Genomic DNA, 20,109 nt, shown 5'->3' on the forward strand with positions numbered 1-20,109 from the left:
GACTGGTTAATCAGCTGGGTTTTTGTCTTAGTGGCACTAAGGGTAAGTAAGAAGCTAAACATATTAATAAGAGACTCCATCTCTGTCAAAATACATCTTTGCTGAATCCATTATCTTCATGTTGACACCTGTCAGCCTGAACCTAAGAAGCACTAGCCCTTATTTCCCCTGCTGTGTCCCTGCTTCCCTCCCCTTCCTCTATTAATACTTAGGATGCCCCACCCATCCTGGTGCTTCTCCCCCCTCACATCCAAGGGTGGCTTGGCAAAGAAGATAAGTATTGAAGGAGGAAAGGTCTATTCTTTCGTACAGCGTTTTGTTTTCTTTGTATTCTTATATTCCTTATATTCTTTGCATTTTCTAAGCAACACTTCCATGTTTTTTCATTTAATATCTCCATCACTCATCACTCCCCTGCCCAGCACATGGGCCAAGTGGCAGGACAGCATCCTGGGACTCAGATCTAACACTGTGAGGAACTGAAACCAGGTGTACAAGGCAGCAAGTCAAAAGGCTGATCTTAACCAGACCCATCAAAAGGAGCTGAGTGACCATGGGCTGTACTTTACAGGAGGAAGGGTCTCAACATCCGTTTCAAGCATTTTACCCAACTATTGATTCTAACAGCAGGAAAGTTGTGCTTCATAGAGATGTGTTCTTCTCCCTAGAGAAGAACAAGTCTGCGGAGCTTCCCAACATTCCCAACATCTGGAATACACAGAAAATTAGAACATGTGTCTAGCTTAGTGGAGAGAACAGCAAAGCTGCCATAGCCAGAGGTGACCCTCTTGGAACTCAATTCAATCAGCATCTGGGGGAATCAGTTCCTCGGAGCAGCTTTTCATATATCACCTACTCATGTCCTGTCCTTGCTTCAGGAAGAAAATTTCTCTGAGGCCCTGACCTTTGGAGGACATTTGAAATCTCAGAAGAGAAGAGAATGACCAAGACATTTAGTGAGTCAGAAACCAGAGCTTTATTATAATATGAGGTAAAGGAGGAAAAGAAGACTTGCAATTGGGGTGTTACATCAAGCATGAAGTTCTTCCAGGGAAGCCCCATGAGTCTTTGTGGTCTCTGCCGACGGATGAATGGAATGAGAGGAAATGGAAAGAGTATCCATCAAGCTGTAGCAGGTTCTTGGCCATTCAGTCCCAAGAGCTCTTCTGTAGCCCAGGTCAGCAGCAGCCCCCAGAGCTGTGGCAGCAGCCAGAGTCCCCAGAAGGTTCACTCTCACAGCAATCAGGGCTCTGATGCCGGTGCCGGTGGAAGAGACGGGGCCTGTGGTGGCTCAGGCAGCAGCCACCAGCCCCAGAGCTGCAGCAGCCCCCAGAGCTGGGACCACAGCAGCCCCCAGAGCTTGGACCACAGCAAGAAGAGACTGCAGGGGAACATGGAGCTGGGCACTGTGGTGGGCATTTGGGGGGACACTTAGGTGAACATTTTGGGGTACACTTGGGAGGACACTTGGGAGGGGGCTGGCACTGCTGCTGGTTTTGCTGGCAAGACATGCTGGCAGGAGTTTAGTCAACCTAAAAGATAATAATGAAACTCTTTAAATATGTAAAACCAAGGATCATATTATGCCTCTTCTAAAATCAATGCATGTGTAGAAAAATGATATTTAGATCATACAGTCACATCAGTAACCTGAAAGAAACAACTTGAATCTTTCCTCCAGATAAAAGTACATAGATAAAAAATCAACAGAAGGAGCTTCGTATTCTTCCTTTCAGGGGAAACTGGGATTGCTCTATCCTCACAAGCCTGAATAGAGTATTCACAGCTCCATGAAGTACCTATTCCTTTAATACAAGCTCTAAGGACCAGCTGGGTGTTGCAGGACACACCAAGGGGTCCTCTGGAAAATATTTTGCAGTGAAACCTCCAGATAAAAGAGCCTGGCTTGAAGTATTTGCCAGTTTCCATGGTGTAAATATGTCCAACATGGCAGTTTTGAAGTTACCAACATGAAGTCACTGAACACAGAATTGGAAAAGATGTGCACAGTTAGCTTTCCCCACCTATATGAGCTCCAGTAGGCCTCAGAGCCTCAACAGATTCGAGGCAGGCTGAGTTCCATTCCTACTCAGTATGGCAGAACACAAGCACACAACTCTTTCTCCAGCCTACCTCCATCCTCCCCATCCCTCTGCCTTGCTCATACCCTCTTGTATCCCAGGTTGCCACTCACCCTGGTCACACACAGGAGCACAGATACGTCCCTGGGAAGTCAGAGCAGATGAAGTGCTGAAGCTGGATGTGTCTTTTATAGCGCCCAGGCTTGGCTCTGGGAAGAGCAGGAGGTGGCTCTTGCACAACCAGGCACGTGCTGGGTCATTCCTGACATTCTCCTGCCTCCTAGTCCCTGCAATCCAAAGAGGCCTCAGGAGCTTCCAGGACTCCTCTCTGGGGATGTGGTCTAGAGAGGCTTTAGCCAGTCAGAGCCTCCACCAGGCGGGGACCCTAAAGAGTTAACTTAGGGTACCCAGGGGACCCACACCTGGACAAGATTCTGTTCCCTGCATTTTTTAAATGCATGTCCTCTGAGGAAACCAGTTCTGAGCCACAGCTTTCCCTGACCTTGTGGAAATGTTGCATTATGACTCCCTCCACCCTGAGCAGTTTCTCTTCCATGTCCTGCTGTGGATCCAGCCATCCCAGGGGGCTTCTACAGCCTTGGCTCTTTCTAGGCATCCCTCCCTTGCCTAGGCTCTCAGCCCTTCCTCCTGGCCTCTGTGTTTCTGCTTTTCCTCCGACTCACCATGGCAAGCAGATTCAGCGGATTAAATCTGAGTTGATTCTGTCACCTAGAGCAAGGAGAATGATTGAGGATAAGCAATTCCCTCTAAAATCTAAACATTTCCTTCAGTCGGAGGAATTGTGTTGAATGTGCTACTGGAATCAGAAAACTTGCATATGATAACTGGGTAATCTCTGGAAGTTGCTGTAACGATTATCAATAATTGCTAGAATATTACTATGATACTCACTATGAGTATCAGTTCTCACATGTAATACCCATTATAAACCTATCAGTGAGATATACCTATCTCACTGAGCTGTTTGTAATATAAAGTGAGAAGTAAGAAAGAGCTAAGTATGACATTTTGTGCCTGATAAACCCTTAATAAATATATATTTAAAAGAAAAACTGATGCCATGTATTGGATATTTGCCCAGGTCTTGTGTGTCATTAATTGCCCATATAGAGCGCTTACCCTCAGAGAGCTTAACTCAACCAGACACTTAGATTATTTGAAACTTCTCTTGGGAAGTAGATATCATTTCTTGGGGCTCCTATAGAGAGGGAACTCCTTTCCTACCAGGAAGTACAGGGTCAGCCAGGGGTCTAGTTATTCAGAGTTCTGATTCTGGGTTGCACTAGAGAGTTACCCATTCATTTATTCATTTAGTTTAAACAGATACATTGAGGGTGAACCTTGAAAACATTACACTAAGTGAAAGAAGCCAGTCACCAAAGACTGCATATTGTATGATGTTATTTATATGAAATGTGTAGAGTAGGCAAATCTCTGGAAATAGAAAGGGGATGAAGCTTTAGCCAGTTACAGCCTCTCCCATGCTGGACCCCTGAAGAGCTGACTCAGGGCATCCGAGGAACAAGACACTGGACAAGATTCTGTTCCCTGTATCTCCTTTTATGTTTATGCCTGTCCCCTGAGAAATATCAGTGGTTTCCAGGTGCTTTAGCAGGCTGGGAGAAATTGGGAAATTACTGCCAATGGATACAGGATTTCTTTGTGAAGTAATGAAAATGTTCTAAAATTGTGGTGGTGATTGTCCAACTCTATGAATATACTGAAAATCATTGAATTTACACTTTAAACAAATGAACTACATAATATGTGAATTACGTCTCAATAAAGGTGTTAAAATTAGAATTGAAAAAAATAGATATTCACACCGCTGATTAAAACAGACCGTGCTTTCACATTGCCTAATGCCTACTTAGTAGTGGAGGGGAGGATGCGGAGAAAGCATAGTTTCCCATTGTCAGCTTCTAACTGAGGGATTCTGTTCTCCTAGTTATCCAATCCTATTATCAGATCGGATTCCTGCTCTCAGGGAGCTTTTACCTGAAGGATAAAGTAAGTCAACAGAGTGGTCAGAGCAGTGAATTCAAAAGGCATTCTTTGAAAGCCTACAACATTCTTGAAGCATGTATGTCCAAATATAGGGATATAGAGGTGAATAATAAGTAGCCCATGACCTCAAGGACTGTAGAATTTTTGTAGCCTTTTTGAAGATGACTGCAGACAAACATGGGTCCAAAGAAGATGACGTTTGGGGCCTGGACCTCCTGAGTCACTATTTCCCAGTGTGATTAGAACATGTTAGTTCATTCCACTGTCTTCATGGTGATATCACCCTCAGCTTCCTCATACTCTTTGACAAAGATATTTGTAACAATGTGGTAAGTGAGGAAGTAGGGGAGGCAAGCCTGTGTCTGTGTGTATGTGTGTGCGTGTGTGCTCTCTATGTGTGTATGTTGTATTTATATAAAAATGCAGGTAAAATGAACATGCACATACATGAGCATCTGTATTGAGTGGTTGAATAAGCGATGGAAGAACTAATGGGACCCGATCCCCTGGGAAACCAGAATTGGGAGATAAGCAGCTGTTTAACATGTCCCCTTTGTCCCTTTATATCTCAGAAAATGTTGAGAATTAGTTCACAAGTCAGTGAAGAAACACCTGCCTGCATGTATTCTTGCTTCTGTCTCCACAGCCCTCACACCATCATAGGTGATCCCTCTGAGCCAGGAGACCCCGTGTCACATTGTGCATGTTCCCTCAGGGACCAGCCAAACACTTAATTTTCTCATGAGTGTTGGCAGGATCAATGCATGATTGCAGGACCACATGAACAAGTACATAGGTGACATGAGAAGAATGGCCTGGGATTGATTCCAGACATTTCATTTGAAGTTCACCTCATCTGGAAAGTCAGTCTCCTGAAAGCTGATATTTCCAAGTAGCTCCTTGAATTGTCTCCCTGGGAACTGAAACTCCATATATTCCAGAAAATTATCCCCCACCAAATGCTGGAACTTTATTTTAGCCACAGTACAAGAAAAAGCCTTACCATGTCCCTTGATGTATCTCATCTTATTTAGTAGATTCACTAATCCAAATTTTCCCTTTACTATATCTTTGTAGCCCTTTTGATCTTCTTGTCGATACTGTCTGGCACTGTCTGATTTTGGCCCAGCTTCCACTCCTGAAAGGGTATGTGTGGAGATAAGCGTTTATTGAATTGTAATTTCCAAAAAGTTAAAAGCATGACTCATATAAATATATAGCAGGCATATTATAAAGATTTGTTTCACTTGTTAATAAGAGAATCAGCATGATGGTAATGCTGGTTCAAAGAATAGGAGAGACCAAAAAAAATTCTGGAACAAGATTGCAAATTTAGACACAAAACTGGTTAAAGTTTTCAAATGCAATGAAACCATTAGGTTACATTTTCTAGAGCACACAAAATAATTTTCAACTTATAAATCTTCTGTAAGTTAAATCTAGCTTTACAGTGTCTGGGCCTTAATCAATATCAAATATATTAAGTAAAATCATGCCACCATTTTTTAAAAAACCTAGAGAGTCATATAAACCTTAGGCAAGGTTGTTAGTTACTAGGAAGAAGTAAAAACTTAAAAAACTAATCAGAAATCACTTTTTTGCTTCATTTTAAGTTTTGGATAAGTTTAACCCCCAATTTCCTAACGAGAGATGGTTTCTCAAAAAACTGGAGCTTCAAAACCCAGGTCCAGAATGGCTTCTTGCTGAAGTCATATTGGCTGATGGACATCAGAGGGGCATGAATTCCAGGCAGAGAGCTGCTGGAGAATTCACGTGTCATGGTCCTGCTAAAGCTGGGACTCACTTCAGATCTTGGTATTAGCATAGCTTATAAGAGATGTCCCAACACTGTCCTGCATCTGTTTTGCCTCATCTGGGACCTGCCATTTTCCTTGCCTGGTTACCAGGGTGAGTTTTCCACGGGGAGCCATCAAACTGGCTCTCAGCAGAACCATATGGGAGTCTTAAGAGCAGCACCGGGAGTATGGAATATGAAAGGAGAAGACAGCCCAGCAATAAGGAGGAGCACAGCAGAGGGGTGTCCTGGGCAAAGCAAGAATTGGCCTGTCTAGTCTGTACATACATGTTTATATGACCTAAAAAGGATGGATTTTATACTTAATTCATCAATTCCACAATACAATCTTCTTACATTTTTTAACAGCCCTTAAATCAGTGTATACCATATGAATGGTGGCATGTAATAGTTGAATTTGCAAAATTTTTTATTTCCTTGTGGTGCATGCAATAAGGATGCCCCTTACAACTGATAGCCTTTTTATGCTCATGAAATACAGTAGGTAGAAAATGGGTATGTAGATATGAAATGAAATAATGAGAGACAGAAATTGACATTGATTTAGCATTAGTTCTGTTTTCAGAAATGTCACTTCTAACACTTTTAATTTGGGGTTATATGTTTCTTCATAGGTACTATTAAATACTAATGTATTTTATAAACTGTCTGCCAGCACACCATGAATAGGTTTAAAAGGGCAAAATTATGCCCATCTTGGCTCTAATTTATCTGACTTATTACTCGATTCATTTTCAAACTCAGATACCTTGCCAAAACACCGCCAGTAATGCCAATGCCTTTAAAGGGCCCTCCACAGTGCCACTCCAGTGCACAGCCCATGTTCACCTCCAGTTCTTCTTGTGTGACTGACCCCGCATGGGAAGCAGCTACAGCTTCATCAGCTCCCAGAGTTCCAGCTACTGTGCAGTGGTCAGCAGCCTTGTCTGTGCTGTACTGACTACACCTCTGTGGTACCAAAGCGCAAAGGCCAGGGGCCTCCCCAGCCGAATGCTGCGCTCCCTCCCTCCAGTCCTCCTAACATCACAGCCTTGTTGAGACTCATGGGGTTACCAGGTAGAAGGTTCTGTTTTCCCAATATTCTTCAAAGGTCTGTCCAGAAATTTGCCTTTATCCTAAGTGAAAATAAAACCATCATGGCATGTTCTTAGTGTGTCCTGGTCACTGTTGACCCTCTTCTGTCTGTTGGATCATATCTCTAATGACCTCCATGTATCCTCTCAGTCTCTGTGATGGTTAATTCTGCCTAGGCTATCCTATGATATCCAGTTGTTGATCAAACACCAGTCCAGACGTTGGTTTGTACGTATTTAATCAGTAGACTGTGTAGGCTGATTATCTTTCCTAATGTGAGCCTCATCCAGTCAGCTGAAGCCTTTAATAGCAGAGACTGAGGTTTCCAAAGAAGAAATTATCAACACTGCCGTATAGAAACTCTCCCTGTTTCCAGACTACTGTCTTGCAGAATTTAGACTCAAGGCGGCAACATCAACTGTTACCTGAATTTCCAGGCTGCTGGCCTGCATAATCATCTCAATTATCATGTGATGATTGTGGGGTCCGACAAGATTTCAGACTCACCAGCCCCCACAGTCATCACATTAGCCAATTTCCTAAAATAAATTTCTCCCCCTGTCTCTTCTATTTCTCTGAAAATCCCTAACTAATACAGTTCTCCTTACCTCCATGTCTTCCCCTGAGGTATAGATTGAGTGGAACTGTACTTTTGGGTCAACTGCCTCCATATGTATATATACATATATACACACACATGCCTGTACAAATGATAAAAATAACAAAATGTAATATAATAACTGATGCTTATTGACAACCTATTTTGTTCTAGGTCTTATTTAAGTGTTTTATACACATTATCTCATTTAATCCTCATACCAGTCCTGTGATGTAGGTAGTATTCATATCCCCACTATACTAATGAGAAAACGAAGACTCCTAGGACTAAACAAATAGCCCAACTTCACACAGCTGGGAATAAAGTTCAGAAAATTTAACCAAAAAAATTTCGAGAACTTTAGTATAAGGTCAACAGGTTTCTGAGAACAAATTTACACACAGCTTAGATACAGTACCATACACACACACACACACACACACACACAATGTCAGACCATCTGTCTAGTCCAGATAGCCAATTATTTTGTTTGGTGGGATGAATTTTCCAGATTATTTATAACTATGCTTTCTAAATCTCTCTCTCATACCAAGTGTCTGACAAACTCATTGTCCACGTAACCTCTCTTTTATGCAATATCTATGCACTCACTTCCCAATCAAAACAAAGACAGAACCTATCGTTTTTCATGACACAGACAGCACTATTCATAGGGTATCATGGGATAAAACTATGTTAATTACATATGATCCCCACACACACACACGCACCAGTGCCCACACTGCCTATGCCCATTTGTATCCAGTATTTATATCATTTTAATCACTAGAATTAGAAAAATTTTAGTGTTATATGAATAGGTTACATTAATCAAATATTATAATTGCAATCACTGTCTATCCATGCCTTGGGATTCCCTGGAGCAAGGAACTGTTTCCAAAGACTCGGTACTGAGCAAATTAGGTAAACATTAAGCAGCCTTATGAGAGTAAATGAGAGAAGGATATGATCAGGTGAGTTAAAAGAACAGAACATCACTAAAGAGAAAAAAATATTGAGGATTTTCTTGGACTGTCTTCCATTAGTAACTTCAATATTCAGAGTTCAAAAATCACTCTCACATACACCCAGCAAGTATTGTTAACTATGTGGCAAACTCTGGAGATACAACATGATATGAAAGAAATATAATCTCTGCCCACTGTGACTATATTCTTCAGAAAGGACAGAGGGACATGGGTGAAGAGAAAGGTATGAGAAATCGAGATTTCTTTTGTGCAGTATGGGAACTAGCCCAGAAACATTAGTATATCAGGCAAGAAAATTAGGGGATAGCTGCTTTAAGTCTAGCTTGTTGAGAAGATCTTACCATAAGCTGTTTGAATTTCACACATGGTACATAATGCAGGCCTTTCCAGTTTAACTCCAGAACTGGTTCAGATCACAGACTAAGTAGCTGTATCACCTAGAGTTAGATTCTGAGTATATAAGGTGCCTTATAACCTTAGAAATGTTCTCAAAGTTGTCTGTGCCTCTGTTTTCTCATCTATGAAGTGTGGAAAATAACTGTAATTAACTAATAGCAACATTGTGTGAATTAATTGATCCTTTGGTTGAGTTACACATAAAACACTTATAAGAGTACATATAACAAGTACAAAAGTTTAGAATTACCTAATTCTACAATTACTGTACAGAGTTCTGAATTAGGTGTGCAGCTGCAGCAATGCAGCCAGCATGGGGGTTGACTAGGATTGAAATCTGACCTAGCAAGGCCAAAGAGCAACCACGAAATGGTAACATGGGGAATGTCTTTCTGAATATTAATGGCTTTGCCAATTAATTAGAAGCAGAGGCAGAATTGTTTAGAAAAAGCAAAGGTATCCTTATTCTAGGTTTACACATGTGGTCTACTGCTGAATTCACTCTCAGCTTAACTCATGTTGAGGTATCCTGAAAACTGAGCCAGCAACAGACTCCCTCCCAAGAGCCTGCCAATATGCTTATCCCTCAGTCTCAAGTTTTTCTTAGTACTGGAGATACTGTTGGTCCTGCTCTGGGAGCAGCTGCTCCTGGAGTTAGCACAGGCAAAACACAGAGCCAGCTGACTTTAACTGCAGAGCTGTTGCAGCAGCAGTGACAGAGCCTGCGGAGTCAGTGAGAGAGCAGCGTTGCAGCTCTCGGGCACTGCTGTGGATCTCAGAGGGTCCGAGTTGAGATAACCACACACTCAAGAATCCATCCTGGCCCAAAACTCCTTTTCTACTCTTCCCTCTTCCTGGGCTGGCCCTTTGGGGACACAAGAGGGTGACCAGGTAGAATTTTCACTCGATGTGGAGGTGAAAGGGCTCTCTGGGGATTCTGGCCCAGGTGACAATCCATCGACCTTTTCCTTTTCACAATGTGTTCTGGTTACTGTTGACTCTCCTCACTTGGGTCATTTTTCAGATATCCCAACTCAGAGTTAATCATCTGTCACCCTCAAACTGTAGATACCTTTGAAAGAGATGAAGCCATAACACCAAATATGTTTTCTTCTTGCACACTACTTGTCAGAGTCTCACCCTCTTCCTGCCCTTGAGAGATGATCCAGACCCCTTGTCCTTGGCCCACAGCTGGGTGATGGATAGATTAGAGGTGGGGAGACAGGCAGAAGTAACTCTGAGCCTACCCCAGGTGTCATAAGCCAGGTCTTGTGCCTGTCTCCAGGGAGCTCCCCACAGCACTCCAGACCTCAGCTGCAGGCAGGGAATTCCCCTGCCTAATCAACCTTCCATTCAGGCTTGCCTCAGTGCATACAGCAGAGCCCATGGAGGTGGAAATGTGGGCGGGACATTCCTGAATGTTTGTGTTAAGAGGTAAGTGAAGTGCACCCAAAGAGTCAGCGTCACTATTTCCAGATAACCAGCAATCCAGCTGTCTTTACTCAGCAGGTCAAACTGTATAGAAAACTACTTAATTGGATGGTGTCCAATATACATGCCCCCTTCATTCTTAACTTATGTCTTTAAATTTTGACCAGAACCAAATCATGTTCAGATATTAAAACTTACACTTCTCCATCCCCCTTGTATGTACAAGCAGCCAGTGAGATTTAGGAAATTGTTGGGACTTTAGGAAAGCTCAGGTAAGAGGCTTTACTGGGGTTAGGGCCTTTTACCCACACTTTCTCCTTCTTACCTGAAGCACAGCCTTGCAGATCAGAACTGTATCAGGCACCTCGAGATCACCAACTGCCTCTCAGGAAACAACTGCTAACAATGAATTGAGAAGACAGAGGGGTATCCATCTCTGAAGACTCCGGGGAACCACCATACCAGCTATGGACTACTGACCTCTGACTTCATCACATGTGAGTGGAAATAGTCTGCTTTCCTTTTTAAATTGCTGTAATTTTGAGTCCCTCTGATAGCATCAGAACATAATTTCCAACACACCTGCACACATGCCAAACACAAAGTAAGATGCAACTAAAAATAAATGTTAGACTGGATAAAGAAAATATGGCACATATACACCATATTTTTTATGCAGCCATAAAAAAGGATGAGTTCATGTCCTTTGGGGGGACATGGATGAATCTGGAAACCATTATTCTCAGCAAACTAACACCAGAACAGAAAACCAAACATTGCATGTTCTCACTCATAAGTGTGAGTTGAAAAATGAGAACACATGGACACATGGAGGGGAACATCACACACCGGGGCCTGTCAGTGGGTAGGGGGCTAGGGGAAGGGTAGCATTAGCAGAGATACCTAATGTAGTTGGCGGGTTGATGGATGCAGCAAACCACCATGGCACGTGTATACCTATGTAACAAACCTGCACGTTCTGTGCATGTATCCCAGAACTTAAAGAATAATTTTAAAAAAATAGTTAGATGGGAAATTATTCTGTGTATGGAGGGTTAGATAGAGAAAGGAAGCTGCTCAACATGAAAGGAGCACATGGAGGCCCAGATAGCAGGCCCACTGGGGAAGGGAATGGCCGGTGGGTTGCTCTTACTTAAGGCAGAGGTCCCTGAGAGCACACTTGGGTGTCCACCTCTCTGTAGGCCAGCCTTAAACTGCCCTGAGCAACCTTAGGTCCCCTGCTTGGCATTCCATTTTGTACTGTTTGGTTTTTTCATTTGTCTTGCTGCTCACATGTAAACACTAAGGACAAGGGAAAACTTCTTAACCAACTCAGGAAACCCTGAAGCTATAAAAGCAAAGAAAGTTGTATTTGAGTATATAAAAACTAAAAATGTTTCCATAGCAAAAGCTATTATAAACAGATTCAATTAAATCTGATGCATTAAATATTTTAATAAACACAGATCAAGGTTAATATCCATGATATATCAAGAGCTCTTGAAAATTGAAAAGAAAATTTAAAATCCTATTACAAATTTTGTAGAAATGGCCAATGTACATATTTTTAGAAGCTCAAAATTACTACTGGTCAGGGACTTGAAAATTCAGTTAATAATGAGACTGGCAAAAATAATGAAGAGCATCAAGTCAAATAAACTGACTCAGTGCAGTGGATGATTTAAAATGCGGAGAGTACAGAATCTCAGACTGATTAAACAGCTGGGTGTTTGTCTTAGCAGCAGCAAGGATGAGGAGGCAGATGAACATCTTAATAAGAGACTCCACCTCTGACAGAATCTCTCTGCACTGAATCCATCACCTTCATGTAGACACCTGTCAGCCTGAACCTAAGAAGCACTAGACCTTATTTCCCCCTGCTGTGTCCCTTTTCCCTTAACAATGAGAGGAAGAGGTGCCAAGTGTCTGAGGGAGCAAGTCAAAAGGCGGATCTTAAACAGTCACCCTCCTGGGACAGGAGTTCACTGACCATGGGCTGTACTTTGCAGGAGGAAGGGTCTCAACATGCATTTCAAGCATTTTATCCAACTATTGATTGTAACGGCAGGGAAGTTTTGCTTCATAGAGATGTGTTCTTCTCCCTAGAGAAGAACCAGTCCGCAGAGCTTCCCAACCTTCCCAACATCTGCAATACACAGAAAATTAGAACATGTGTCTGGCTTAGTGGGGGAGAAAGTCAAAGCTGCCATTGCCAGAGGTGACCCTCTTGGAGCTCCATCTACCCAGCAGTTTGGGTAATCAGTTCCTCAGAGGAGCCTTTCGTGTATCACCTACTCATGTCCTGTCCTTGCCTCATGAAGAGAATTTCTCTGAGGCCCTGACCTTTGGAGGACATTAGAAATCTCAGAAGAGAAGAGAATGACCAAGATATTTAGTGAGTCAGAAATCAGAGCTTTATTATAATATGAGGTGAAGGAGGAAAAGAAGGCTTCCATCTGGGGTGCTCCATCAAGCACAAAGTTCTTCCAGGGAAGCCTCATGAGTCTTTGTGGTCCCTGTCCACCCATGAGTGGAATGAAAGGAAGTGGAAATAGTTAAGCATCAGGCTGTAGCAGGTTTTTGACCATTCAGTCCCAAGAGCTCTTCTGTAGCCCAGGTCAGCAGCAGCCCCCAGAGCTGTGGCAGCAGCCAGAGTCCCCAGAAGGTTCACTCTCACAGCAATCAGGGCTCTGATGCCGGCGCCGGTGGAAGAGACGGGGCCTGTGGTGGCTCAGGCAGCAGCCACCAGCCCCAGAGCTGCAGCAGCCCCCAGAGCTGGGACCACAGCAGCCCCCAGAGCTTGGACCACAGCAGGAAGAGACTGCAGGGGAACATGGAGCTGGGCACTGTGGTGGGCATTTGGGGGGACACTTAGGTGAACATTTTGGGGTACACTTGGGAGGACACTTGGGAGGGGGCTGGCACTGCTGCTGGTTTTGCTGGCAAGACATGCTGGCAGGAGTTTAGTCAACCTAAAAGATAATAATGAAACTCTTTAAATATTTCAAACCAAAGGTCATAGTTATACCTCCTCTAAAATCAACGCATGTGTAGAAGAAGAATGATATTTAGATAATACAGTCACATCAGTAACCTGAAAGAAACAACTTGAATCTTTCTTCCAGATAAAAGTACATAGATTAAAAAATCAACAGAATGAGCTTCGTATTCGTCCTTTCAGAGGGAAACTGGGATTGCTCTATCTTCACAAGCCTGAATAGAGTATTCACAGCTCCATGAAGTACCTGTTCTCTTAATACAAGCCCCAGTGCCCAGATGGGTGTTGTAGACACACCAGGGATCCTCTGGAAAATATTTAGCCATGAAAACTCCAGGTAAAAGGGCCTGGCCTGAAGCATTTGACAATTTCCATGGTGCAAATCTGCCCAAGATGGCCAACATGAAGTCACTGAAAACAGAGTTGGGAAAGATGGGCACAGTTAGCTATTCCCTTCTATGTGAGCTCCAGCAAGTCCCAGAACTTCTAGAGATTTGAGGCAAACTGAGTCCTATTCCTGCTCAGTATGGCAGAACACAAGCACACAACTGTCTTTCTCCAGCCTACCTCCACCCTCTCCATCCCTCTGCCTTGCTAATACCCCTCTGGTATCCCAGGTTGCCACTCACCCTGGTCACAGGCAAGAGCACAGACACGTCCCTGGGGAATCAGAGCAGATGAAGTGCTGAAGCTGGATGTGTCTTTTATAGGACCCAGACTTGGCTCTGGGAAGAGCAGGAGGTGGCTCTTGCACAACTAGGCACGTGCTGGGTCATTCCTGACATTCTCCTGCTTCCTAGTCCCTGCACCCAAAGAGGCCTCGGGAGCTTCTAGGACTCCTCTGTGGGGCTGTGGTCTAGAGAGGCTTTAGCCAGTAACAGCCTCCAGCAGGTGGGAGCCCTAAAGAGTTAACTTAGGGAACCCAAGGCACCCATGCCTGGACATGGTTCTGTTCCTTGCATCTTTTGTATTCGTGTCCTCTGAGGTTACATCAGCTCGGAGCCACAGCATTCCCTGACCTTGTGGAAATGTCCCAATATGACTCCCTCCACCCTGAGCAGTTTCTCTTCCATGTCCTGCTGTGGATCCAGCCATCCCAGGGGGCTTCAACAGCCTTGGCTCTTTCTAGGCATCCCTCCCTTGCCTAGGCTCTCAGCCCTTCCTCCTGGCCTCTGAGTTTCTGCTTTTCCTCCGACTCATCATGACAAGCTGTTCACTGAATTAAATCTGAGTTGATTCTGTCACCTAGAGCAAGGAGAATGATGTGAGAATAAGCAATTCCCTCTAAAACCTAAAAGTTTCCTTTAGTCGAAGGAATTGTATTGAATCCATTACTGGAATCAGGAAACTTGCGTATGATAACTGGGTAACCTATAGAAGTAGGTAGAACAGTTATCAACAATTGCTAGAGTGTCGTTATGATACTCACTATGAGTATCAGTTCTCATATGTAATGGCCGTTATAAACCAGATATACCTATCTCACTGAGCTGTTTTGAATATTAAATAAGAAGTAAGAAAAAGCTTGGTACAACACTATATGCCTGATAGACCCTTAATAAATATGTGTTTCAAAGAAAACTAATGCCATATATTGGGTACTTGCCCAGGTCTTATGTGTCATTAATTGTTCGTATAGAGCCTTTACCCTCAGAGGGTTTAATTCAATCAGACACTGAGATTATTTGAATGGGGCTCCTATGGAGAGGGAACTCCTTTCCTACCAGGAAGTACAGGGTCAGCCAGGGGTCTAGTTATTCAGAGTTCTGATTCTGGGTTGCACTAGACAGTTACCCATTCATTTATTCATTTAGTTTAAACAGATATATTGAGGGTGAACCTTGAAAACATTACACTAAGTGAAAGAAGCCAGTCACCAAAGACTGCATATTGTATGATGTTATTTATATGAAATGTGTAGAGTAGGCAAATCTCTGGAAATAGAAAGGGGATGAGGCTTTAACCAGTTACAGCCTCTCCCAGGCTGGACCCCTGAAGAGCTGACTCAGGGCATCCGAGGAACAAGAGACTGGACAAGATTCTGTTCCCTGTACCTCCTTTTATGTTTATGCCTGTCCCCTGAGAAATATCAGTGGTTTCCAGGTGCTTTAGCAGGCTGGGAGAAATTGGGAAATTACTGCCAATGGATACAGGATTTCTTTGTGAAGTAATGAAAATGTTCTAAAATTGTGGTGGTGATTGTCCAACTCTATGAATATACTGAAAACCATTGAATTTATACTGTAAACAAATGAACTATACAATATGTGAATTACGTCTCAATAAAGGTGTTAAAATTAGAATTGAAAAAAATATTCACACCTCTGATTAAAACAGAAAAAGACCGCGCCTTCACATTGCCTAATGCCTACTTAGTAGTGGAGGGGAGGATGCGGAGAAAGCATAGTTTCCCATTGTCAGCTTCTAACTGAGGGATTCTGTTCTCCTAGTTATCCAATCCTATTATCAGATCGTATTCCTGCTCTCAGGGAGCTTTTACCTGAAGGATAAAGTAAGTCAACAGTGTGACCAGAGCAGTGAATTCAAAAGGCATTCTTTGAAAGCCTACAACATTCTTGGATCATGTATTGCCAAACATACGGATATAGAGGTGAATAATATGTAGCCCATGACCTCAAGGACTGCAGAATTTTGGCCTTTTTGAAGATGACTGCAGACCAACATGGGTCCAAAGAAGATGACGTTTGGGGACTGAACCTCCTGAGTCACTATTTCCCAATGTGTTTAAAAGATGTTAGTTCATTCCACTGTCTTCATGGTGATATCACCCACAGCTTCCTCATACTCTTTGACAAAGATATTTGTAACAATGTTGTAAGTGAGGAAGTAGGGAAGGCAAGCCTGTTGCGTGTGTGCACTGTATGTGTGTATGCTGTATTCATAGAAAAGTGCAGGTGAAACAAACATGCACATACATGAGCCTCTGTATTGAGTAGTTGAATAAGCGATGGAAGAGCTAATGGGATCTGATCCCCTGGGAAACCAGAACTGGGAGATAAGCGGGTCTTTAACATGTCCCCTTTGTCCCTTGATAACTCAGAAAATGTTGAGAATTGGTTCACAAGTCAGTGAAAAAACACCTGCCTGCAAGTATTCTTGCCTCTGTCTCCACAGTCCTCACACCATCATAGGTGGTCCCTCTGAGCCAGGAGACCCTGTGTCAAGTTGCCCATGTTCTTTCAGGGACCAGCCAAACCATTGCCACATGAATGTTGGCAGGATCAATGCATGATTGCAAGACCTCATGAAGGAGCACATAGGTGTCATGAGAAGAATGGCCTGGGGGTGATTTCAGACATTTCATCTGAAGTTCACCTCATCTGGAAAGTCAGTATCCTGCAGGCTGCGCTCTCCATGTAGTTCCTTGATTTGTCTCCCTGGGAACTTAAACTCCATATATTCCAGAAAATTATTCCCCACGAAATGCTGGAACTTTATTTTAGCCACAGTACAAGAAAAAGCCTTACCATGTATCTTGATATATCTCACCTTATTTAATAGATTCACTAGTCCAAATTTTCCCTTTACTATATCTTTGTAGCCCTTTTGATCTTCTTGTCGATACTGTCTGGCACTGTCTGGTTTGGGCCTGTTTTCACTCCCAAAAGAGTAAGTGTGGACATAAGGGTTTATTTAACTATAATTTCCAAAAAGTTAAAAGTATATTTATATATGTTAATATATAGCAGACATATATCAAAGATTTGTTTCACACGCTAATAAGGGAACCAGCATGATGGTAATGCTAGTTCAAAGAATTGGAGATAACAAAGTATACACAGTCAGAGGAAGAAATTCTAAAACAAGATTGCAAATTTAGATACATACTGGTTACACTTTTAAAAGGCAATGAAACCATGAGTTTATAAATCTTCTGTAAGTACAATCTAGCTTTACAGAGTCTGGGCCTTAATCAACACCAAATATAGTAAGTAAAATCATCCCACCAATTTTTTTTTTTTTTTAAAAACCTAGAGTCTGTTTTTTTTTAATTTTTGTTTTTGTTTTTATTGTTTAATGTTTTTTTGTTTTAACATTTTTTTAAATTTAATTTTATTATTATTATACTTTAAGTTTTAGGGTACATGTGCACAACGTGCAGGTTTGTTACATATGTATCCATGTGCCATGTTGGTGTGCTGCACCCATTAACTCGTCATTTAGCATTAGGTATATCTCCTAATGCTATCTCTCCCCCCTCCCCCCATCCCACAACAGTCCCCAGAGCGTGATGTTCCCCTTCCTGTGTCCATGAGTTCTCATTGTTCAATTCCCACCTATGAGTGAGAACATGCGGTGTTTGGTTTTTTGTCCTTGCGATAGTTTACTGAGAATGATGGTTTCCAGCCTCATCCATGTCCCTACAAAGGACATGAACTCATCATTTTTATGGCTGCATAGTATTCCATGGTGTATATGTGCCACATTTTCTTTTTTTTTTTTTTATTATACTTTAGGTTTTAGGGTACATGTGCACAATGTGCAGGTTTGTTACATATGTATCCATGTGCCATGTTGATTTCCTGCACCCATTAACTCGTCATTTAGCATTAGGTATATCTCCTAATGCTGTTCCTCCCCCCTCCCCCCACCCCACAACAGTCCCCGGAATGGATGAAACTAGAAAACATCATTCTCAGTAAACTATCGCAAGGACAAAAAACCAAACACCGCATGTTCTCACTTATAGGTGGGAATTGAACAATGAGAACTCATGGACACAGGAAGGGGAAAAAAACCTAGAGTCTTATAAATCTTAGGCAAGGTTGTTAGTTACTAGGAAGAAGTGAAAATTTAAAAGAGTGATCAGAAATCACCTTTTGGCTTAATTTTAAGTTCTGGACAATTTTATCCCCTAATTTTTAACAAGAGATGATTTCACAGGAAAGTGGGGCTTCAGAACCCAGGTCCAGGATGGCTCCTTGCTGAAGTCACATTTGGCGATAGACATTAGAGGGGCATGAACTCCAGGCAGGGAACTGTTGTAGAATTCACGTGTCATGGTCCTGCCAGAACTGGGACTCATTTCAGATCTTGATATTAGCATAACTTTTAAGAGATTTCCTAACACTGCCCTGCATCTGTTTTGCCTCATCTGGGACTTGCCATTTTCCTTAGCTGGTTGCCAGAGTGAGTTTACCACTGGGGGCCATTGAACTGGCTCTCGACAGAACCATATGGGAGTCTAAAGAGCAACACCAGGAGTATGGAATACGAGAGGAGAAGAAGGCCCCGCGATAGGGAGCAGGACAGCAGAGGGGTGTTCTGGGCAAAGCAAGAATGGCTCATCTAGTATCTACATACATATTTATATGACCTAAGGAAGATGGGTTTTATACTTATCTTAATTCATCAATTCCATGATACACTCTTCTTACATTTGTTAACAGCCCTTAAATCAGCATATAGCATATGATTGGTGGCATGTAATAGTTGAATTTGCAACATTTCTCTCCTTCCTCATGGTGCATGAAATAAGGGTGCCCCTTACAACTGATACCCTCTTAAAGCTCATGAAATACAGTAGGTAGGAATTGGGTCTGTAGATATGAAATGAAATGATGAGAGACAGAAATTGACATTCATTTAGCATTAGTTCTGTTTTCAGGAATGTCACTTCTAACACTTTTAACTTGGGGTAACATGTTTCTTTACAGGTACTAATTAGATACTAATGTATTTTATAAACTGTCTGCCAGCACACCATGAATAGGTTTAAAAAGGCAAAATTATTCCCGTCCTGGCTCTAATTTATCTGACTTGCTATTTAATTCACTTTCAAACTCAGATACGTTGACAAAACACCACCAGCAACGCCAATGCCTTTGAAGGGCCCTCCACAGTGCCACTCCAGTGCACACCCCATGTTCACCTCCAGTTCTTCCTGTGTGACTGACCCCTGCGTGGGAAGCAGCTCCAGCTACTGTGCAGTGTCAGCAGCCTTGTTTGTGCTGTACTGACTATACCTCTGTGGAATCAAAGTGCAAAGTGCAAAGTGCAAAGACCAAGGGCCTCCCCAGCTGAATGCTGTGCTCCCTCTCTCCAGTCCTCCTAGTTTTATGCAATATCTATGCACTTACTTCCCAATCAAAACCAAGACAGAACCCATCGTTTTTCATGACCCAGACAGCACTATTTATAGACTACTATGGGATAAAACTATGTTAATTACATATGATCACTACACACACACACCAACACCCTCACTGCCTATGTCCATTTATATCCCGTATTTCTATCTTTTTAATCACTGGAATTAGAAGAATTTCAGTGTTAGATGAATAGGTCACATTAATTAAATATTATAATTGTAATCACTGCATATCTATGCCTTGGGATTTCCCGGAGCAAGGAACTATTTTCAAAGATTCTGTGCTGAGCAAATTAGGTAATCATTAAGCCGGTCTTACAAGAGTAAATGAGAGAAGGATATGATCAGGTGAATTAAAAAAAAAAAACGGAACATCTCTAAAGAGAAAACAATTTGAGGATTTCCTGGACTGTCCTCCATTAGTAAGTTCAAAAATCAGAGTTCATTAATTCACTCTCACATACACTCAGCAAGCAGTGTTGACTATGTGGTCAACTCTGGAGATACAACATGATATGAAAGAAATATAATCTCTCCCCACTGTGACTATGTTTCAATGTAGAGACAGAAGCTTGACAAATAAAAG

The 20,109-nt window shown here is 42.4% G+C and overlaps 2 protein-coding genes across 2 annotated transcripts; both read right to left on the minus strand.

Moving 5' to 3' along the window:
- Nucleotides 1–952: 952 nt before the first annotated feature.
- LOC100604621 (late cornified envelope protein 2D-like) lies at nt 953–5,215 on the minus strand. Its single transcript, XM_003259267.4, has 4 exons — nt 5,113–5,215; nt 2,765–2,810; nt 2,195–2,368; nt 953–1,532 (listed from the first exon to the last, which is right to left on the minus strand). The coding sequence occupies exon 4, from the start codon at nt 1,509–1,511 to the stop codon at nt 1,179–1,181; it is 333 nt and encodes a 110-aa protein (XP_003259315.1). The 5' UTR covers nt 1,512–1,532; nt 2,195–2,368; nt 2,765–2,810; nt 5,113–5,215; the 3' UTR covers nt 953–1,178.
- A 7,574-nt stretch (nt 5,216–12,789) lies between these two features.
- Nucleotides 12,790–14,090, minus strand: LCE2D (late cornified envelope 2D). The gene is made up of 2 exons (XM_012511073.2): nt 14,041–14,090; nt 12,790–13,385 (listed from the first exon to the last, which is right to left on the minus strand). Exon 2 carries the CDS (start codon nt 13,362–13,364, stop codon nt 13,032–13,034), a length of 333 nt encoding a protein of 110 aa, XP_012366527.1. The 5' UTR covers nt 13,365–13,385; nt 14,041–14,090; the 3' UTR covers nt 12,790–13,031.
- Nucleotides 14,091–20,109: the final 6,019 nt, after the last annotated feature.

This window comes from Nomascus leucogenys, chromosome 12, assembly GCF_006542625.1.
Source record: "Nomascus leucogenys isolate Asia chromosome 12, Asia_NLE_v1, whole genome shotgun sequence".
NCBI classification, from domain to species: Eukaryota; Metazoa; Chordata; class Mammalia; order Primates; family Hylobatidae; genus Nomascus; species Nomascus leucogenys.